Below are 22990 nucleotides of genomic sequence, written 5' to 3'. Positions count from 1 at the left end.
AATTAATACATTTTAATGTTTAATATGGTCAATAATATTGTTAGAAGGTCATAATCTCCCAGGAAAACAAAGTAAAACCCCTAACCCTATGCATTAAATTTAGGAACACATTTCTTGCTGTTTGGCCATTATTAATTGTTCACGGCATGATTTAAAAAAGTAAAAAGGCAGACTTGGTTAAGGATCTGCATGTTTTTTGCAGAACACTGTATATTCAGTATGACTTTTCTTTAACAACCGCAGTGAACCCAAACGATACAGCCAGTGATCGTCTGTTACTCACCGTTGGATTTGCTGGCTGTTTAGCTGCATCCATTAGAAACATGTTTAGTGAAGTCTATCACTTTTCAATGTGTCAGTCTGGAGCTGTTCTCTTCCACTGCATGTGCCTTGTTTTTCCTGACCCATTCTGTCGTGTTGTTGTTGTTTAACATTCTGTTGTTGATGCTTTTAACAAAACTTAAATGTCTTTAAGTTTCCTTTTTATTAACTTGGACCAGTTATTGTCCTTTTATATGTAGCATTTAGGTTGGTACGAATATACTAATGCATTATTGACAGCACTGACAATATGTAACCCACATACCTGCTTTATTTAAGATTTAAAAAGGCAGCTACATACTGACGGCGCATGTGTAGCTAGAGGGCAGATGCTTCATTGTTAGGTTGGAATAATCAGCCGATTGCCTGCCATCACTAACCCTAACTTGTGTGTTTGTCCTCAGGTGCTGCTGTTTCTTCAAGAGGAAGAGGAAGAAGAACACTCAACGGCACAAATGAACCTCCGGCCTCACGCACAGTCCGTTCCTTTGGTTGTTTTTCGAGCGTTCAAATAAAGAAATTTTACAAGACGACAACAGCGAGCCCTCCAAATGAGTTGGGGACCTATGTATGAAAACGAAGAGGCATGCAAACGTTGTCTCTGTGGGGATTGTCTTTGTTTCGTTTGTTTTCTTCCTTCCACATTAAGGCAGCGACGGGCCTGATCCTCGGACTGTCTCTAGGATCTTCACGCAAACCTAAGGATCTCAAAGCACTGGAACAGCACTGCACTTCATTTGCTGTTTTGCTGCTTTTTTCGTTCTCCTCGTCCTTGGCGGTGGACGTGCCAGGGAGGAAGACTCTGAATGTGCCCTCTCGTCCTCTTCCTCCGTGACAGGCACAGTTCTAGCCCTTTGTGTGACATAGAGGGAGGGAGAGAGACAAAGTCGCCCATGCTGGAGCTCGAACCGCAGACCTTTTCCTCCCCTGAGCACCTCCTGGCCCATTTCCACTCCACACGAGGCGAGACGGTGGCTTTTTGATTTCACACTTAACCCTTTTTGAAATGTTTGTTTGTGTATTTGTTGGCTGATTGTTGGTTCTCATGCTGCCAGGAAGTGGTCGAAGCCTTAGAATATGACTAGCAGATTTCTTCGTCGTATCTATCGGAGTGCTTTAACGTACATGGGCAAAGCGCAAAACAAATAACTTGTCGTAATGATGCTAGCTGGCCTTTACACGTGAACTTTGTGAAAGTGTGACATAAGCAGCTGTTTCCAGTGGTAACGACGGACAGCGCTCGTCGTGTGCCTCCGTTCCACGGACTAGTATTTAAGCTGCTTGTTCTAAAGCACTCCTCCCACTTCAACCCACCAGCCAGTCATGCTGCTTTCTCCTCTTACGATATCGTACCGCTTTGACGTACAGCTGGCTGCTTTTTTAATGGCTGAGGTGGCCAGTAAGACTGACTTTCCTTCTGCGCTTTTGTATCTTTCTGTCCATATAGTCACTTATTATTCCCACGACCAGTTCCTAATAGATGTTGTTTTTTATGCCTGAAAACTGCTAATTCTTCAGGATGAGAATAACGTTTCATGTGCCAGAGTGGCTTGGATAACACCTCAACTTGTTCATATTAAGCGAAAGATTCCACAAATAATGTAATAATGGCCATTCAGCAGGCGTTTCCTTGTTTTAGTTGTTGTCGTGAGCTGGAACCTGGGAGGACGCAGACTGACGGTAGTGACTGCCACTGCGAAACATCTCGATTTAATGCCTTAACATTACTCGCCAGATACCACCTGCAATAGGACATTATGAAACTCCTCCCATGCCTTCATACTGACCTGATACATGCCTCATTCCCTTTAGGAACCTCGCTCGACAGGGTTCGAATCAACAAAATCAAACACAAATCGGATTGTGGCAGAAAACGCCGGAAGACCCATAGTGGCCATACTCTTGCATGGATGAGGCGGTCCTTTTCTGAGCGCAATCCTTAAGGCAGGAATTACGTAAAATGGGGTTATATGCGAAACGATTACTGTAGTTCTGAGAAGTACTATCGCTAATCTCAAGTCGTGATGTTGCCTTGCTCATTTTTTGGTTTCACCGTTCACTTATTCACAGCATTAAATCCATGTTTTTATTTTGAGATCTTTCTAATGTATAGTAAATGTGAATTAATGTAAGATAAATTATATAACTATTATTTTATTTTATCACCGTACAAAAGTTGAGAGAGAAGCCATAGGAGTGTGTGACTGCACTAAAGTTATCGTAGGCCCTTGTTTACTTCAGCCTGTGCGTTGCTGTATGCTGACCTCTGAACTCGTCTTTCATAAGTAACGGAGGTAAACGAGGCTGGTTGAAGAATCTACCATGCCCATTATGTATTCTGGAAATCCCTCCTGAGGGCCTACAGGTGGCATGCTTTGAATGTTCCTACAAAAGCAGTGGATAAATGAGCGTGTTGGACCAAATCGATATGGCAAATGGGCACAGATACTTTATTAGCATGTTTCCACCTCTTAACTCATCAGTTGAGTAATCCAGCCATACGTTTCCACTCGTTTATATGTGTAAATAGTAACTTGGTGAGTTCTCACTGACCCATTCACCTTGTGGAACGATTTCCACCGTGTAGGAACGAAAGTTGCGTTCAAATCTCGGGTTATAGAGGAGTCAAGCAACCGTTTTCGCAAATGCGTAAAAAACTTTCCATGCATTTCTGATGTGACGGTTATTTAATGGATATTCCTTATGCTTGTCCACTGTGATGCAAGTCACTTTGGGTCTAAATTATTCTGTGAAAAGTACTTGAATAATACTCTTGAAAAAATGCCTCGCGCATGCGTCGAGGCTGCATTTTATTTAACGTTCTTCTCTTAAAGATATGTATTACGTGCCTCGCTAGATTTGGAAGAGAATTTAGTATTTCTGGATGTGCACTGCTTGCTATCGCCAGGTGCGTCTGGCTCCAAGGAGTATGATTTTGCAGGATTTAACCCCTTAAATCTTGTTGACTCTCTTCTAAAGTCAAAGTGGGAGGCCTTGGTTTGTTACGGAGCCGTTTGGAATAGTTTTTCGGATATAAGTGGAATGTGAAATCGTTTAGTCCTACATGCAGATGTACTTTGGGATTATGAGCGGATGGTGATTAAGGCGCCATCTGCTGGATAAAAATGACTCGTCCATGTAAAACACTACACTGAAATCACAATCTTAATATGCTATTTGAAGTAGTTTGATGAGGGATGGCTAGAAATGAAGTTATTCCTTATTACTGGAATTTTTGCGATCATAAAGACTACTGGCGCTCTTGTCAACTGCAAGGTGATGACTATTTCAAACCATTTTTCATTTAATTTTCCCTGCTTGTTTTTTTTAAAGATTGTACCATATGTTTTTGTACCTTTTTTGTAGGTTTTGTTTTAATAAAGGTGGTGTTATGACCTTCTAAGTCAATTTGAGGTTTAAACACAATAATTCCACGAAAGTGATTGATTCCCCAAAAGTCAAGTCGTTCAGGAAGCATTCTGGGTCCTTTGGATAGGTGTTTGTGTACCATTCCATTTCCTTTGAATTGCCTTTGCTTTTGTATCACGGTTCTGGTCACTTTACTGTGCTGCAGATTTACATACAGAGAGGTAAATAGAGTTATTCTCCTAAAGTTGAAGTTAGTGACATTAATGCAGATTTTATGTGCATGGCTTTCCGAAAGCAATGGAAACTACTTGTAAATGGGGCACTGAAGAACATTGTGGGCATGAAGTTGATACACTGTTATTCCGTGGCTGCGTAATGCCTTAAACATGCTACTGCAAGTCTGACCCCTCTGTACGCTTGAGTTCAGCAGGTAAATGTCCACTGCGTACTATTTTGCCGCTGTATACTGTATTGCCCTTCCATTGTGTCTGCTAAAGTCATAGCTTTTTTTCTCTCTGAAAAATGTAATCATTCCTGTCTCAAATCTTTAGTTAATGTGGGAACTTGTTGAGGATTTTTTTATTTTTATTATATTTTTATTTTTTTCATTTTTAATGACCTCGGGATGATTATATTACAGGAGTCTGGTAGGAAAGCACTGCAATATTTGAATTCTCTTTTTCACGTTTTTTTTGTAGTGTTTCTTTCAGTAAGGATGTTTCTGTACTTCGAACATATTAAAAACTGAATTTACAGTACTGCAAGAGTCATTCTCTTGTTCTGGTCATACTTACAAAGATACTTTAAATTTCATTGTATTATGAATTTATTGTTGAAATATGAATGTTGCTTAAATGTATTTCAATGATTTTACTTTGTCAAGGGCTTCAACTGTGATGGACCCGTTTTTTCTCCTCCTCTCTCTCTCTATAAATATTGTTTTTAAGTTGCAGAAAGATTAAGATCTTAATCTTATTTAAAATGCCTATTTTCCTGAGGAGTCATATACAATTCCATACATAACCTTTCAAATTAAATTTTTATTCCCTCCACTCTTAAAGGGAAACTCAAGTTTGCACCCTTTTTTATGTAAAATAAAAGAAAATGTCTCTTAACCTCTGAGTGAGAGTGTGTATGTCTTTTTTAGAGGTTATTTCTGGCCTGAAAAATTGTGGATTACGAGTTCAGTCTGTTTATTAATTAAAGGTGCACAAACATAATGTATACTGCAGATTGCTCATTTTTATAAATTAATAGCATGCAAAAGGAGGACATTGGTTCTGGGAGTTGTTTGTCAGAATACATTTTTAAATATATTTTGTTCATGGTCTTCAAGTTAAGATGGAGGAAGAAGCCCCCCTTTAGAACAATGTCCATATACTGATAAACTGTAACATTTACATATAAGTTTAGAATGTAGAGGTTCATTATGCATCACCCAACACACTATTATGGGAGTCAAACAGAAACAATTTACTTATGGCATAAAAATGAAAATTATGAAAGAGTGCCAACTTGCCCCACCATTAGAGCAAAATGATCCCCTACCTGGGACAAGAAGCCCCCAGGGGCATCTTGGCCCACCTGTCATTACATAACTTTATCTAAAGACCAAATTAATCCTAATAATTTTATTTTTGGGAAATCTAACTAAATTGGTAAAACTGTGCATCTTGGCAATGTGATTTGAAAACAATTACTGAAATTGAATGTTTTATAATGACAAAGTTCAGTAGCATGGTTTCAGAAAGAGGTATCTGAAAGGCAATTACCTTCAACACCTTTAAACATGAAAACATGTCACAATATAGTTACAGTTACCAATGCAGTTAGACTGAAATATTCCACTCAGTTTTGGGCTGTGGTGACTTGAGATGCCAAAGTTTACAGTATTGTTCCCAGGCTGAAGAATTATTAAAGAACAACATAATGTAAAAAAAAAAGAAAAGTATGTTTACACACACTTTTATATGGCGATTTAAATGGGGATGTTCCATAGACTTCTACTGTTTTTATATTGAGCTAATTATAAATACTAAAACCCTAACCCTCACAGACATTCTGTACTTTTTTTCTTTATTTTTATATATTTTTTTAATATATATATATATATATATATATATATATATATATATATGAGGATGTCCTTTGGTATGTTTAACATTTTCAAGCAACCTAAGATTTTGGGGTATGATGTCTCCAGGGGCCATCTTACCCCAAGGGTACAACTTCACCTTTACGCTTTAGAAAAAAATTCAGATTTCTTTATTTTTATTTTTCAGATCTAAGTTATTTATTCTACCCTTAAGTCTTACTTTATCTTTATTTTGTTAGTTGTGTAATATGTGCAAGTTTTAAATAAAACTGCCCTTTTTTATTTTACCCGTTGATTTGAATATGGAAGTATTAGCTGTTCTTCTTACTGGCTTTTTGATTCACAGTGTGTTACCAGATTCAATGTTGTCTGTTTTATTAGTACCAGTTATTAAAAACAAACCTGGAATGGTGGGTAACCTAGATAATTATAGACCTATAGCCTTAGCTAGTATCCTGTCTAAAGTGCTGGAAAAAATCTTGTTGGATAGGTTAAATGTGTTTATTAATTCTACAGACAACCAGTTTGGATTTAAGGCTAAATATGGTACTGATCTTTGCATCTATGCATTAAAGGAAATAGTAAATAAGTATAGAGATAAAAATTCATCAGTTTTTATGTGTTTCATTGATGCAGCTAAAGCTTTTGATCGGGTTAACCATGCTAAGTTATTTTTTTAAATGAGACAAAGAGGGGTGCCAGAATACATTGTGAGAATCCTGGCCTATTGAAAGCAGCGCCGTATGATGTATATGCAGGCGAATATACTTTTACGTAAATTTAGTTTCTGTTCAGATGAGGTGAAGGTGTCACTTTTAAAAGCACATTGCACAACACTTTATAACTACAGAGCATAGTTTACAGAAGCTGCAAGTATCTTATAACGATGCAATGAGAATCTTACTAAGGAGACCTAGATGGCATAGTGCAAGTGAAATGTGTGTGAGTGCAAGCACTGTTACGAAATCTTATGTATAGATTTATCTGTCGGCTTAATGCTTGTAAAAATGAGATTATTGTGGTACCATGTACTATCAGTCAAAGCTGTGGAGACACTGGTGCTGGTGTATTTTGTAACTCTTTATGGCTGTGATGGATCCTATGGGTTATATATGTTGTTTATTGTCTTTTTAAATCTGGACCTTGAGTCTGTAATAAAAGTTTGATTGATTGATTTGAAGCAGGGGATGTTTCTCATTCAGAGACTTTTATGTTATTTCCGGCAGAGCTTTATAAACTTCCGCTCCGTTCGCGTTCTACTCCTTTTCCTCTAGACCGACTCAATATGGTGTGTATGTTTCACAGTGAACTCCTGTCAATCCGTATCAATCCGGTGTTTTATCAGCTCCTCACGTTCTTAAAAGCACCAAAATGTTTTGTTAATACTCTCAAAATTGGGTTATGCGGAGTATTTTGACGTTTGGCAGCAGCGGTAATGTAGGATGTTGAAAAAACAACTCCGCGTCTTTCTCCCGGTTCACAACTTCTGTTCGCGAGAGACAATAATAATGATTTATATACATTGCACTTCTCTAAATAGCTCACATGATATGAGTGGTGAAACGGTTAAATCCAAAGCTGTTATTCATGTGTCCTAAACTACAGTTCGTGTGATGCTTGTTTCTGTGATCGTTTATTAATGTTGTTATATTGTTGATACCGTGTGAGAATGCGCTGATGTCAGTCGAAAGTACAGAAATGTCCCTCGCTACTGTGCCTGACTCTCTGGTGTCTGCTGACAGGGGCGCGTGAGAACCAAGACCGTGAAGAAAGCCGCTCGGGTGGTCATAGAGAAGTACTACACCCGCCTGGGCAATGACTTCCACATCAACAAGAGAGTGTGTGAGGAGATCGCCATCATCCCCAGCAAACCTCTGCGCAACAAGATCGCGGGGTGAGTCAAGTGCCATGGGAAATGCATGTGGTCATCAGAGCTGTGCAATAAGACGGTCTTGTGGCCAGTTATTATGCAGACATTGTTTTTTAAATCTACATATAAAATAGAATTCGTCTCTCTGCAGGTATGTGACCCATCTGATGAAGCGCATTCAGAGGGGTCCTGTCAGAGGCATCTCCATCAAACTGCAGGAGGAGGAGAGGGAGAGACGGGATAACTATGTCCCAGAGGTCAGTAGCACACTACATGCTCATCAGTAGCTTCACACAGAATCTACATCAACAGAATCCAAAGAGCTGCCATTTAAGTGTGTGATAATGATGACCCAAATCTTCTGGAGATCTGCAATATCTTGAGTGTTTTGATAACCTCGACTGGTTAAGCTCCCGAAACCTTTTATATTCTTCATATTATGTGTGCTGTCAGTTCATACCAGTGAGAAATGGGCTCTTTCAGTAAGCGGCGATGTTTGACATTTTTCAGAGGCAGTGATATACACTAGTCAACATTTGAAGTGGATCAAAACCTTTCCTGAAACCTAAAACCAAAACGCGTTCTTGTCTAACTTTGAACTTTTTTGATCCACTTCAAATGTTTACTGCTGTATGTGTGTGATATATATATATATATATATATATATATATATATATATCCTTCCTTCAAACCTTATTAGATATGGACTTTGTTTTTTAAGAATAAGACAGGCTGTTAATCAAATGATATCCTAAAAAAAAAAAGTTTGCACTGCAGAAGTGGCACGGATGTGTCTGAAGTGGTATGTAGATATATTTGAACTGCAATTGCATAAGTAATGCTATGCTTTAAATATTTGTAATATTGAAATAAAGCCTTTTTTTTTTGAATATGAAACTGAAACCGGAATCTTAGAAGCATTCATTCATCAGATTGATTCAGACAAACAGCTGATTTGTTGAGAATCTAAGCAGATGACTGTTTTTGTGATCATTTTGTTCAAATGTTGCCACATTCAGGAATGAAGCACCACAGTTATGTTGCCATTTTTAGAACCATATTTGATGACTGCATGATCTAAAATATAGTTCACAATATTAACTTACTGATTTTGTACAACCGTTCAATAAACATCACATTTGCAGTCATGCTTATATTAAAATGACACTCTTGGTCATGAAATAATGCTTAATTATATAGAAACGAGAGGCAAACTCATACAGGGCATTTTTAACCCATGTATTGAATTTGGGCTCACTCTGCTGGGCCACATCATGAGTGAACTCTCAAGGTGTATTTGTGTTGCAAACTGAATGATGTGCTTGATTAATATCAGCTTCCACATCATTAAAACAACAATTACGAATATCATAGATGTCACCTTACATATCACATCCCTACATGCTATAATTTTTTTTTTGAATGAGTAAATGGCTTTCAACTAACAGTATGAGTATTAGACAATCAGATCTAAATCTACTGAGTTTCCTAGGGTTTTCCTTACGAAGAGCACAAAAAAAAAGAGAATCTCTGCTATTATGTTCCTGTAAACTCTTGGTAGTAGTAATATAATTTGCTGCATGATACCAAATCAATTCTCATACCTGTGCATGTTAGACGTCATGTCACTAGTACTGCAGTGTCGTCTTATTTCATGTGCTTCACTCTGTTCTCAGGTCTCTGCTTTGGATCAGGAGATTATTGAAGTTGATCCAGATACAAAGGAAATGCTGAAGACTTTCGTAAGTTGATTTGACTCTAGTTTGTTTAAATCAGGGATCCTCAAATCTGGACCATTCCTGCAGCGTTTAGCTCTAACCCTAATCAAACACACCTGAGCATGCTAATCAGAGTCTTCAAGATCATTAGAAAATCACAGGTAGGTGACTTTGATCAGGGTTGGAGCTAAACTCTGCAACAGATTGGACCTCCAGGGAAAGATTTGAGGAACCCTGGTGTAGATGAACTGCAAAAACTTAATCCTATGTGCTTCAAGTGCTGTAATGGCTATATTTTACAGCCGTCAAATGCTCTGGAAATACCATGTGATTTATCAAAAGAAATAGTTGTCGTTCTAGTGTTCATATTCAGACTTGAATTAAGGAACTTACATTAACCCATTCTTTCTCCCTTGCAGGACTTCGGCAACATCTCCAGCTTGCAGGTCACCCAGCCAAGTATTGGAATGAACTTTAAAACACCCAGAGGAGTCTAGAGGTGTCATTTATCAGAAGTCAATAAAGACTGCAAAAAAGAACATCCTTGTGTTTGAACAAGTTATTTTTGATCATCTGGATGATCATGATTCTCCTGATATCACTCACTTTATAACACTGTATTACAAGTCAGATCTACAAAGCACTGTTAAAGCAAGTTTTAAACTAGATTGCACATAAGGGTTTCTGAAATTGTAATGTAACAAAATGTGAAAGACATGCTACATGTTGAATACTTAGACACCTGGCACTAGTTATTCTTTGAAAACCAGATTTCTGTAGAAATAGAAAAATAATGGAAAGGTTTTATTTCCAATTATGCTCCATTTTAGCGGTTTCTAACTAGCGTTTGGAGAATGGTTAAACGTCCTTATTCAGCAATCATGAATGACCAGAAAAGTCATGCTGAAGGAGTCCTGGAAAACAAAAGCACAGTTCAAAACTTTTAAAGTGCATGCAAGTAAATAAGATCCAAAGGCAGTGTTTTTAGTATTTTTCTTTTTTTAAAAAGCCACGGAGTATTCTAGAGACAGCAAGAAGATCTTTGTACAGAAAAAAAAAAAGCAACAACAGAATTCTGCATATGCAACACAGTAAAACCTGCCGCTCAAATATTATTTCGGAGGCAAAAGAACAAATAAGACCAGCTGCCTATGCTAAACTATGACACTACATTACACAAATAGAGCTTTATATTCAAAACACAGGATATGTAAAAGATTTTTTTTTTTTTTTTGAAATCGTTGAAAAAGTGCAATAAAGGTTTGACTGTCTGCAACTTGATAGGTTAGCCCAAATAGGTCATAGCTTCTTTTTTTTTACCAAGCTTTTTAACATGTTCCTATAGTTACCCAGAATTTCTTACAGTCAGAATGACATTCAAGAAAATGTTTGAGACCTTAAATTCATAAAACAATTATGATTGCTGTTACATATTTTCTTTGGGTAAAAGTACAGATTAAAACCATATCAGGGGAGGAATAGTTGGGTTTTTGCCTCGTACATTGAAATTCTATACAAGTACTTCATATGAAACAAATACAAGAAATATAATGGAAAATAAAAGATGAGCACTGGGAGTTCTGTATAAAAGTGTGTTGCATTTGCACTTTGTTGCATTAAGTGCCAAGAATGTGGTCTGTAAAATCTCACAGTGAATGTTGTCATTCATTCATTGAGTTTGTGTAAGCTCTGATACAAGAATTCAGACCAATGCAGCAAGAGGAAATAAACCATATAAAGCACTTTCCAATGTACCAAATTTGTTCAGTTAGCAGTTACATGTGTACAACCTGAAGTTTTGAGTTTCAGCACCAAGTCTGACAGCATGCGTGATAGAGGTCTACGCTCTCGTACCAACGGACTGAGTGACCAGTAACAGTTCAGCATTACAGAATAAATATCACAGTGTTGTGTGATAAACATTTTGAAAATATTTCCCAGTTGTACTGATTTCTGCCATTCCACACAAATCCAATAAGGCATATCTGACGGGAACTCCCATTTAAAACAGGCATAATGTAGAAGGGGGAAGTGACGTTGCAGACTGCAAAAATCCATTCTAATGGCAAATGAAAAAGCAGCATGTCTCTGACTAAATGGAAACTGTCGTGAGAGGTCAAAACCATTGCTGCGGTGATGAAATGAGTCCATTTGAAACATATATACAGATAAACACATGTGTATATGCATATAAAACAATACAAAACATGTTTAAGAAAATAAGACATGGCACATTATATGACATACAAAGAGAAAGAGATCAATCAAAACGCTTAATACAAAATGAGTTGCAGAAATAAAAAGGACGATGTCCAATGTTCAGCTCACTGGAACGGGGGCAATATATATAGATACAAAAACATACAAAGAAAAGACACAAATGAAACACTGTAAATTGTGCCTTACAAGCACCAACACGTACACCAGCATAATGTAGTTTTCCTTTTTTCGTAGGATAATAAAACGGTGTCTTTGAAAACGGTCTCCGCTGAAACATAAGGAAACGTTTTAGGATGCTGAGAGAAAAATCGCAATCATCTGGTTGAAGTAACCATGTCCTTTCTCAGAATGTCCACTGTCCTCATCCTTCCTGAGAGTAAGCAAGGTATGCCAAACATTAGTTTTTTTTCCCCCCTATCTCACTCTCTTCTCTCTCCATTTGATGAATGATTGAGAACTCCTCCATGCTGTACGTCCTCCCCGTGGCAGGTGAGGTCTAGTGTTATTGTGAGGATTGTGCTCAGGCTGTTGTGATGGCATTTAGGTCCTTCATTAAGCCCTCCAGATGGGCCATTTCCTCCGTCAACTCGTCCGTCTCGTAATTCTGAGGGAGATGAAGAAGGTTACTGCGGGGGGTGGGGTTGAGGTGAGATGGGGTTTGGGGAATTGGGTTTATGAGGGGTTGGTCAATGGTACTGCAGAAGAAAAGCAGGAAATCAAATAGCACAGCCACATGCGTGGTAATAGGTGAAGGGGTACGGTAGTATTGGGCATTTTGCAGGATAAACGAGAACCGATCAGCAGTTTCAAATCATTTTTAAAAATTGTAATAAGCGGACAATAAATACAGCCGTTAAAAGGGAGAAGCGGGTAAAGGTTTGAGAGAGAAGAAAAAGATGTAAAACATTTTATTATTAGCTTTTTATAAATTCAAATATATTCAATATGTAACAGTATACTCAATATGTAACAGTATCCCAAGAAAAACATAGTATGTAACATAGTGCATGACACTGCTGTAGCTCAAATAGTAGAGCATGGCACCAGCAACCCCAAGGTATAGGGCTGATGTTTAATGATAAAATGTATACTGTGAATTCAATACCAAATGTTATGTAAATAAGTCATTCTACTAAGTAGCACATTGTCATGTCCCTATCATAATAAATTAGATAAAACACATTTTTGGAGCAGATGGCTGACTTTTGGTTCCTTACTGATATTCTGTTATATGTTATAGATATATTTTATTGCTGCTGTATAAATAATTAAACTACATTTAATATAGTTAAAGCTCCTAGACTTGACCAAAAATACATATAACACAAGCATTTTTTTTGCATGTTACAGAGTTCTAGTTACTGCATAACAGAAATGACTCAAATGTACATGGTTATGTTGTAAGAGTGATAATGTAATACAGAAATGTAATACAGAACAGTAATACGGAACAAAAGTACTCACGCTCCCTGCATCTTCATGCAGTCTGCTACTTTCCGAGACATCTGGTGCACTTGGAACTATGACAGGCATAGGAGTTCTCGTCCTTCCCAACGTACCGATAGAAGCTGTTTTAACTGAGTGAGGCCCTAAAACAAATCGCACAAGTCAGTGTCTGTCCTTCTCCCTTTTAACCATGAAAATTTGAACCATTCATGATAAGGATGCACAAAGCATGAAGTCATTTTTAGAGCACTTGGAGTGTGACAACTAGATCCAAGATACTGGAATAAATTAGTTTTCTATTTAAAAGACAAAATTTTTTCCATCAGTCCATTTGTCTTCCTCTTCAGCCACTCTAAACTGTGGTGCCCCACAAGGATCTGTTCTAGGTCCTATTATATTCTCACTGCATTTGTACCATTTAGGCTAAGTATTCCACAGACTTTTCTTATGCTATAAATGCTTTCTTTTTTTAACTTGGAAGAAAGTACATCTTGGTTGGCAAGATTTTTTTAAGCTCAACGCTGATAAGATATTTACATCCTCTAACTCCACCAATGAAATTACCAATAGCTTAGCTTTCATTCCGGCGAATGTACCTGCCTATATTAGAAACATTTTTATGTTAAAATCCATTATTTTAGACATCGTAGATTGGATCACCCAATATGGGTGTGAATATCTTGTGTGAAGGGGGACTTACCTGTCTGAGACAGCAGTGGAGTGCTGGGTAATGCTGCTGAGTCATACATGGGGTGGGCTGGGATGACAGGCACTGCAAAACTCTTGAGTGGGTGCGTGGGACGAACGTGTGCTGTGGGTGTACTGAATGCTGGCTCGTCCTCAGCAGCTGAGCTGTGGTAGCTAATGTCGGTCTCTGAAAGGTCAGTGGTGCAGGAGGGCTGCCCAGACGGAGGGTGCAGGTCAACACTAGGGGTGTTCCTTACTGACTCTGCAATTACATCAGCACATGGGTCAGCACATGGTGCATACGGCATACTATTAACCATGCAGGTGTTGTATACAAGCAACCTTAAAGATCAGGAGAAGCCTGCTAGGGGAAAAAAGTCATATCATGTTAAACACCTAAATGTGAGTAGGTAGAATACTCTCCTTCTGAAACAACCAATTTTAAACAATCTTTTTTGACCAGGATGTGGAGACGTAAGGTGAAAGTCCAGAGCATCTTGATGTGTCTCAACCTCAATATTTCTTCCTTAAATGTATTGTTATTTGGTATAATTGCCATAAGCTTTATTACATTGATGTTAACTGTATTAAAACTCTACAACTATTGGTAAACTGTGAGTTTGCAGTCAATTGTTAGAAAGAGGTAGGTTTAGGTGGAATTAATGACTGGAGAAGTCCAAAAAACAATGGCAGAGTGAAAACTAATGTTTCACCAGAAGATAGAGTTATATACGTTGATTAAAAATCATGAGGCCAAAATAATGAACAAATTAAAAGTACACGGATGAATCGTTTACAATAAGGTCAATTACATCAACGTAGAAAACAGATTTCATGCCGACTAAGTAAATAGGATAAAAAAAAATTCATGTTGCCTTTCTATTCATAAAGATGGTTTTTGGAGCATGGTTATTTGCTTTGTTGCTGGCCACAGTTGGTCTGCCAGCTCTAACCAGCTTGACCAAGATGATTTACCAGGTTGAATCCAGGTCTACCAATTGATCAACAATCTGGAACAGGCTGAACCACTGAATAACAAAAAATTACCCACTTAGGCCAGCTAGAAACCACGTAATGTTGGTAAAACAAGTGCTAAAGAAGGAGGTATGTTCTCTTTGAGAGATAAAGGAGGAAATTAAGAGATATGGAACATGGTCTAACACAATTGTATCCAGGCACGATGAAAGTCTTCACAAAGTCCCACTAATGCGCTCTCACCTGTGGACTCTGCCCTGTCTAGATGAGAGATGGGTGTGGCGATGGACCGCGTGCTGCTCTGGTGGTGGAGATAGCTGCGTGTTGGCGAGGCCAGGCTGCCCAAGTGATAATGATGGTGATGGTTATCGAGGGAATGGATGGGGTGAGCACTAATCACAGCTGCGAATGGACACAAATAATAGAGCGCCATGGTTTAGACCTTGCACACAAAGCTATGAGATTATGGAAAGCATGGTGCATCTATAACATCTGCTCATGCAAACAAAGAACAACACAGATTGAAAGACACGCTATGTTGCTAGGTTAAAGAATTATCATTAGGCTAGAAACATACTCTAGACAAGTATGCAAATGCAGATGCAAATTCTTGGCCAACATGTTCCTTCATTGAATGTGTGGCTAACTTACGGTAACTAACTTTAGCTAATTTGCTAAGCAATTGTCTCTTGCTGAACAACAGACCATTGCTCTGCCATGGCAGCAGTTGACCTGAACATTCTCATGCATTTCGAAATGTTTAGCTTTCTTATCTTGAGTCGTTTGCACCCGTGTACTTGAGTAGAGTATGCTTTTGGCCTACAACTACAATAATGAACCCAGGGAACCTTGTTTGTGGACTATGTTATTCCAAAGAGCATAAATTGTTTAGTATACTAACTGAAAGAAAAGGGGCCCAATTAAGGGTGTCTGGTCCCTGGTTCAGGATCACACACTTACGCTGAGGGGGTTGTGCATCAAAGGGCATCATCATTTTAGGTCTCATTCCCCGACGGCCTGCCAGTGTAGACATGCTGTCCTCTGATTCATGGCCTGTAAATCAGACAGCGACCAGCCAATCAGATTGAGACAGGTTTACCCACCCAACAGGCTCCCAATACAAGAGCCAAATGAAGAAAACCAGCTGACTTCCTCGAGTCAATTGCCAAGATCATGTGATATTTTCACTATTGCAGTGGGATTCTATTGTTTGTCCATTAGAGGGCAGTGTAGACACACATATCAGGAGATCTGTAGGAGTAGGCAGCAGCAGATGGATATCACCATTCATGCCACGAGAACAAAGGAAACAAGGCTACAAGTTTTTCCATTTTAAGCAAGGAACATGCCAATTGCAAGCAATAATGACAAATGTAGACATGACTTTGAAGCATCCTTCAGAAGCAGCAGCTGGAATGATGTCATGGATTATGCAGCAGATGAAGGCTGGTCAAGTTTAAAGACCCCATGAAATGGTCACAAATCTTCTTTCCTGTGTTGACAGTTATTTTCCTACTGAAACAGGAAGTTAGGCTAGACATATCAAAATGACTTTCTAGGCAGTTTTAGGTTTACATTATAGCTACTTGCTACTTATAATCAGTTGTAGATGGTATTGAGAGAGGGTTCCAGTCTGTTTTCCAAAGAGAAATACTATATATCAAATATCTCTAGACGTTTGGGTGACCACTAGTAAACAGATGATCTTTAACAGACAAAACTCTTTGCGTTCTGATTTCATGGGGTCTTTAAATCAAAGTTCTTACCACGGTAAGAATTACGTCTCTGAAGCATAGGATCCATGGAGCCGTCCACCGGGGTGATGTCCTGGGAGGTTCGGGGGATCGGTGTGTCGGTCATGACTGGATTGGATTCAGGCGATTTGTCGATAGGTTTTAGCTCTAAACGTTCGTGGTGGATCCAGAGGTCTGGTGGCTTCAGATCTTTGGAATTGCCCTTATACTTGTGGGATCCATTGGCGGACTTACAGGCTGCACGTTTCCTGGAGATCATACCAAACAGTTTGAGGGAAGGTTGTGACAAATACATTAGGACTGTTCGTCAGCAGGAGAACTGAACTTACTTTTTCTGTTGTGTTGTGGTACGACGTGTACACAGGAAGGCGCCAACCACCACTAGGATGATGGTAAATGCACCCACAGACACAATTATGACAATAACCAAGATGTGGTTATCACCAGTGCCAGACATATCTGTTTTCCCTGAAACATGGAAATTCTATGGTTATAATATTACAAGAAAAGGAAAATTTGTCAAGGCAAACAAATGTTGAATGTTGTTTTGTCAAATTCTTCCCTGGAAGTTTGAAAAAGTTTTGAAAGCCTTAAATGTTTATGACAGAATGGCCTGATAGACAGAAATATAGAGGGAATTGGTTGAGTTTTGCCATGGGGTTGCTAGGTGATAATAAGTTGATCCTAAGGTATTTCTACATGGTTGCAAGACACCACTAGGGTGTTGCTAAGTGGTTGCTAGGTTGTTATTAAGGTGTTACTAGGTTGTTGGGATGGTTCCTAAAGAGTACTGGTTGGTTGCTACTAGGGCATTGCAAATGTTTTGCTAGTTTTTTTTTCTAGGGGTTTAGTAAGGTGTAGTTATATGGTTGCTAGCTTGTTAAGAAAGGTGTTGCTAGGTTATTGGGTGGTTGCCACTGGATGGCTGTTATGGCATTTTCTAAGTGATTGGTAGGGCACTGGTAAGCTTAGGTTAGGTGTTTTCTATGGATTGCTAGGGTGTTAATTTGTTGTTAATAACAAAGGTATGCTAAATGATTGCAAGATTCCGCTATGGTGTTGAGTAGTGGTTTCTAGGTCGTTATTAAAGGGGACATCAGATGCTTATTTTCCACAAGTTTATATGATTCTTTAGGGTCTGCATGAAAAGTCTATAACATACTTTGGTTAAAATTTCTCAATGGTAATGTAAAACATCACCAGTTTTACCTAATCAAAAACGGCTTTGTTCACAGTGACCCGTTTCGGTGCATGTCCCTTTAAATGATGGCAGCAAGATTTATTTTTAATGAGCCAAAAAGAACGCACGTCACACCTCTGTTTATCAATTTGCACTGTCTACCAATAGCTGCTCGCATAAAATTCAAGGCATTAATGTTTGCCTACAGAACCACCACTGGCTCTGCACCCCTTTACCTAAATTCATTACTTCAGACTTATGTGCCCTCTAGAAGCTTATGTTCTGCAAGTGAACGTCGCTTTATTGTGCCATCCCAAAGAGGCACAAAATCACTTTCACAGACTTAAATGTTCCCTTGTGGTGAAATGACCTGCCCAACTCAATCCGAGCAGCTGAGTCCTTAGCCATATTCAAGAATTGGCTAAATACGGAAAAGACGGAAATGTTACGCCTCTCACCGTATTGTAATGGCGTTTCCCAGCGAGACGAGACTAGAAACAATAAAACCCATTACAAACGAGGCATTTGCTGCATCTAGTGGGAACGTAATTACTGATTATAATGACTTATACTGTCTTGGTAGTTGTTATGGCATTGATAGGTGGTTGCTTTGTGGATGCTAGGGCAGGGTGCGAACTACGGGGGAGCTTGGCTCCCTTTAATAAGATGGGCTCCCCTGAAAATGTGATTTGTGAAATTTTTTTGGGGGGGGGTCTCAAAAAATATAGACAAAGTGTTATTTTGACGTGCAATTTCAGTTGTGTGTAATGTGATCATCGTGGATGTGTAAAATTGCAAAAATATGCATGCATGACGGCGATTTAAAATTCACTTCGATAAAGATAACTACATGCTATTCTTGTCATGAGCATCAAGGTGTGGGGGCACTGCGGTGCAAATTCCACTCATGTTTTAGTACATGTTAACTCAAAGATTTGTAGAAAAAATATAAACCTATCTGTGTTAAGGTAAGGCTATTTGCAATTATATGTTGTGGCTGAGTTGTTATAGGTCTGCGTGACTCTCAATGTCTTAGGCCTAATTGGAGGAATTATGGTATTCTGCTGTAGCTTGACGAGTAACTTTAACCGTTGTTCGTGTGAACTCAAAGACAGCCAGATGCTTTGTTTATAGACTATTTGTGGGTGGCTGTTTGTTGTTTCACCTATCAATTCGTGTCAAAGTATAATAGGGTAAATCCTGTATAGTGATTTATCCTATATAGTGCATAAAGCCAGTAGTGCATACACTTGTTATGTATCTTTGTACGTCATTGTAAGTCCTCTTTTGAGGCATACGCAAGCGCACGGACACCTTGACTTGTTTTTTTTTTTGTTTTTTTTTTAATAACAAGGGAGGGGGGCCTCCTCCAAAGTCCATGGTATAGTTCGAACACTGTGCTAGGGTATTAATATGGCATTGATGGGATGTTGCTAAGTAGTTGTGTTGCTAAGTGCAAAGTGGTTGCTAGTGACTACTGGGTGGTTGTTATGGTATTGCTTAGTGGTATTAGGCACAGTACTAGGGCTGTTAAGGTACATAATTGATTAGCCATTTCTAACGGCTTTCTACAGTGTATTTTTTGGAAACATAAAACAGCAATTACCAACTGATCCAAAACCATGTTCTGGTGCAGAGGGTCTTCCTGGTTTCACCAATATACCTGGAGCTACAAGAGGTCAGATAAGAAGAATTGGCAGGTGGCACATTGGAATCAGATAAACCACAAGCTGTACTTCAGAGAAGAGCATGACACTCATCTTTTGACCAAAATGTGCTTGGGGAAAGACTGTTAGTAGTTTTAGCCACATGTGCATTTTGCTGATAAACTCTTAGTAAATGGTAGTCAGGCAAGCAAATAAGATGTTTTATTGCTTTACACCAGCTGGATCTTTCTGTGACTGCTGATGAATTTCAGTGTTCAGGGAAAAAAAGCTGCTCACTTCAATTTGAGGACATTAGTGGAATAAGAGAAGAGAGAGCAATTACCTTGGTCATTAGCCATTTTGTCAGAGGATTCGGCTAGCAGGACAAAGCAGAAGGAGAGGAGACAGGTTAGAGGGAGAGAGGCGTGCAGTCAGAGCTAAGCAGGACCCTATGGACGGCTTGTGCATGAGCCAGTTTGAAAGATTGGTGAGGTCAGGGTAAACGCAAAGGGTTAAGCTTTAGATTAGGTTAAAAATAGCGTATGTGCATATGGTACCATAATATATTTCCCAATATTGAATCCTACTAATTGAACCGTGCTGAAAAGAACAGCATGAAATTTCCTACTGGTCCACTTTGGTTTAGGCTAGTTTATTATGGTCTGCTACTAGTCTAGTAGGTCTTTTCCTTTTTGATCAAGAACATTATGCTGGTTAAGCCAGATAAGAAACATAGCGGTTACACCAGTATCCCATTGTATTTTTGGATTTATAACCCAGAATAAGCTGGTCTTTTCAGCAGGCAGCAGTGATTGTTATCATTCATCTGCGTGAATGAGCTGGTTTACCTTTAGGAGTGCGGAACTGGACAGCATCAGACATGGGACCCATCCCTTTAGAGTTACGTGCCTGGATCTTGAAGTAGTAGGTGGTATCAAGGGTCAGCTCTTGAATCTGATGAGTTAGCCTGTTCCCCACTACTGGCTCAATGACCCAGTCATGAACCTCTGCATTCACATCAGTGCTGTAGTAAATGATGTAACCTGGAAAGGCAGAGAAAAAGTGATACAGAAGTGATACTTTGCCCTTCAAATTGCGCAAATTGAAATTGCGAATTGACAATACGCCTAATGGAAACATGTCAACTTCACAAAAACTCTCTTTATCGCAAAACAGTTTTTACGCTCGCATGAGGTGGTTTTTCAGGCAATTCGAAAAAGGAATGTATCGCGAAAATGCAATGGAAAATTTTCGTATTTACAGGTCACCTGGCATATGTAAAAGTCACATGATCATTCTTTAATGTACTATAACCTCCAAGAAACACCTCATACATGGCCACTCTCAAGTATAAAGGGCTTTCCTGGCAATTAATGCGTGGATAGCCCCTTATTTAGACTGCACAAGTCTGTGGTGCATTACGGCTCCGACACCGCCACTCTAGTCAATGCTTGTGTTTATAACAGCTGCACCACGGCACGTTTCAGAAGCGTCCCAGAAGCGACTGTGCATGGTGCTTCACTAAATATACACGCATATGTCTCCTTCAATAAAAATAATGGCTTTTTAATAATGGCGTTTTAGTCGCATAACAAGGCGTCAATTCGCAATAGGTTTTTTATCAACATTTATAAAATAACACAAACGTTTTGCGCAAATCTGTAATGAAAAACTCAGCTACTTTCTCTAACAGGTTATATATTTTTAATATAAATTTTGTCACCTGTGATCTTGCCATTGGCTTCTGAGGGTGGCTGCCAGTTGATGATGATGGTTCGTGGTCGTCCCTCTTTGCTCACTACAGTCACATCTTTAGGTGCAGAACTTGGGACTGGGGAAAAATACAAAATTAATCAAGACTAAAATTGCAGATATTCCCTCACACTTTATGTTAACGCAAAGTTTATTGTTCATTGAGTGCGTTTACATGTACAACAAAACTACTTGATGAGCAACCTGCCCCATCTAGAGTACGTACTTGTTTCAAAAGTTGTTCCATGTGCAGTCATGCTCCAGGTGCTGGTCCTCCGGCCCTTGGTCACCATGACCGAGAACTCGTACAAGGTGTTGGGTTTAAGACCCGTCACAGTGTGAGTAAGTGTTGTGGTATTAGCCACCTAAAATTCACAAATCAACGTCAGTGATATAACAACTGAAGATTCTCCACCATCCACCACCTTCGCTGTGAGGAGCCTAGATTCTGTTAACATACCTTGAACTTTGTGTTTGCGGGTATGTTGGTCTTCCAGCGCACTGTGTAGTAACGTGCATCTGTGATCTTCTGGTTCTTGGGCAGTGAGTTGTCCGCCCAGGTGACTTTAATGGTGTCATGGCTCAGAACGGATGCCTGAACGCCCACAGGAGGCAGCATGGGTAAAGGGTCTGGTACTGGAGTGTATGGAGCATGGAAAAGTTCGTACAAATCAACATCAGGGTCTATGGGGTCTGCAAGCAAATTACACAATGTCCCATGGCAAAAAAAATAAAAAATTGAGTGCGATTACACGTAAAAGGGGAGGGTTTTAGGATGGGAGACACATAACGACGGGAGAGAACGGATTAATGGGTTAAAATGGGAGGTGAGGAAGGGAGAATTGTGGAGGCGGGATTGGGAAAGGAGAAAGAGAGAAATACTGGATTAGAACAGAATATCAAGAGACAGTCACAAAATCATCCAGAGCTACAGAGAACTACGTCTACAGTGAGTCGAGGAACTACATCAGCTTGGTTCACTACCAGCTACATTACAAATACAGGAGGAAAACGATCAGTCAGACAGTGAGAGTTCATAAACACAGAGCACAGCTGTTGAATTATGAGCAAAGTAGGATTTATAGACCTTAGACTCAGCATAATCCTCATCTAGAATTTTACATGGATAAAAACAATGCTGTTAGGGATCCTCATGATTCTTCTCTTAATGCCAATGTCAAATGTTAAAACTGTAATTAAATTAATTGTACTTTGTATTTATTGTAAGGTTAGAAATCTCAAATGATGTGTGCTTGAAGGTCATAAGTGTTCAGCTAATAAAATGGTTGACATCTTTTTCTCTTGTACTGCAATTTAACCAGATTCACAGAAGGAAGCAGATGAAAAGGTTTTTATTTTTCTTTCCTCTCTATTAATTTTGAGGTGTGGAATCACTGATCTTGTCTGAGTCAAGATTTTGTAGATGCACATTTTTTGATTATTCACCAAAGCTTTCAGATAATTCAAACGTGTGATGCAGCTCAGATTTTACTGATATGATAGTGTCAAATACCAGCACAACAAATAAGTCTGAAAGTCTGATCCTTTTATTGATTTAAAGCTGTTTGCCTGTTTTAAATCACCTAGCGCTCCCTTCAAGAATAACAATTTGGAGTGGGAAAATATGCTCACTGTCTTTTATATGTGTGAAAATGAGAACACATTGTTTCTGGCTTGAACATTTAACTGTTTTCAAATGGTAAGGTGGGAAAAAAACAGGTTGTAAAACAGCCCCATAGTAAGCACTATGGGAGGTTGAGCTCTGCTTGTTCTCTGGAATTCTGTCAAAGAGCGGAATGTAAATGGATTCACTGTCTAACTAGCATGCAATGACTAACAATACAATACAATAAACAATACATATAAAATAAACAATACATATAAAACACAAAGTAACACACTCTAAAGTAATTCACTCACTGATTTCTTAAAAAAAACAGGAAATCTAAACATGCAG

At 38.9% G+C, this 22990-nt stretch overlaps 3 protein-coding genes across 10 annotated transcripts in view; 2 read left to right on the top strand and 1 right to left on the bottom strand.

Annotated features, from left to right (window-relative positions):
- Nucleotides 1-4809, top strand: part of LOC306885308 (casein kinase I) — a 53332-nt gene extending 48523 nt beyond the window's left edge. For 2 of the 6 annotated variants that reach the window (XM_079441750.1, XM_079441747.1), the window contains exon 13: nucleotides 726-4809. In XM_079441750.1, the coding sequence (XP_079297876.1) occupies nucleotides 726-780 (55 nt within the window). In that variant the 3' untranslated portion in view covers nucleotides 781-4809. The remainder of the gene's footprint in view (nucleotides 1-725) is intronic. The other 4 variants (XM_079441749.1, XM_079441746.1, XM_079441751.1 and 1 more) reach the window with 3 other exon arrangements.
- A 2206-nt stretch (nucleotides 4810-7015) lies between these two features.
- LOC306885299 (small ribosomal subunit protein eS17-like) lies at nucleotides 7016-9913 on the top strand. Its single transcript, XM_079441734.1, has 5 exons — nucleotides 7016-7073; nucleotides 7528-7679; nucleotides 7807-7912; nucleotides 9332-9397; nucleotides 9793-9913. Exons 1-5 carry the CDS (start codon nucleotides 7071-7073, stop codon nucleotides 9868-9870), a joined length of 405 nt encoding a protein of 134 aa, XP_079297860.1. The 5' UTR covers nucleotides 7016-7070; the 3' UTR covers nucleotides 9871-9913.
- A 463-nt stretch (nucleotides 9914-10376) lies between these two features.
- Nucleotides 10377-22990, bottom strand: part of LOC306885283 (neogenin-like) — a 154483-nt gene continuing 141869 nt past the window's right edge. For 2 of the 3 annotated variants that reach the window (XM_079441706.1, XM_079441707.1), the window contains exons 17-28: nucleotides 21494-21669; nucleotides 21260-21398; nucleotides 21005-21112; nucleotides 20130-20324; nucleotides 19242-19304; nucleotides 16785-16923; nucleotides 16468-16703; nucleotides 15662-15754; nucleotides 14945-15103; nucleotides 13740-13988; nucleotides 13058-13182; nucleotides 10383-12197 (exon numbers count right to left, since the gene is read on the bottom strand). In XM_079441706.1, the coding sequence (XP_079297832.1) occupies nucleotides 12114-12197; nucleotides 13058-13182; nucleotides 13740-13988; nucleotides 14945-15103; nucleotides 15662-15754; nucleotides 16468-16703; nucleotides 16785-16923; nucleotides 19242-19304; nucleotides 20130-20324; nucleotides 21005-21112; nucleotides 21260-21398; nucleotides 21494-21669 (1766 nt within the window). In that variant the 3' untranslated portion in view covers nucleotides 10383-12113. Of the gene's footprint in view, nucleotides 12289-13057; nucleotides 13183-13739; nucleotides 13989-14944; nucleotides 15104-15661; nucleotides 15755-16467; nucleotides 16704-16784; nucleotides 16924-19241; nucleotides 19305-20129; nucleotides 20325-21004; nucleotides 21113-21259; nucleotides 21399-21493; nucleotides 21670-22990 lie in introns of all 3 variants that reach the window. The other variant, XM_079441708.1, reaches the window with a different exon arrangement.

This window comes from Barbus barbus (genome assembly GCF_936440315.1).
Source record: "Barbus barbus genome assembly, chromosome: 2".
Taxonomy (NCBI): domain Eukaryota; kingdom Metazoa; phylum Chordata; class Actinopteri; order Cypriniformes; family Cyprinidae; genus Barbus; species Barbus barbus.
This window is presented reverse-complemented; position numbering and strand designations above follow the sequence as displayed.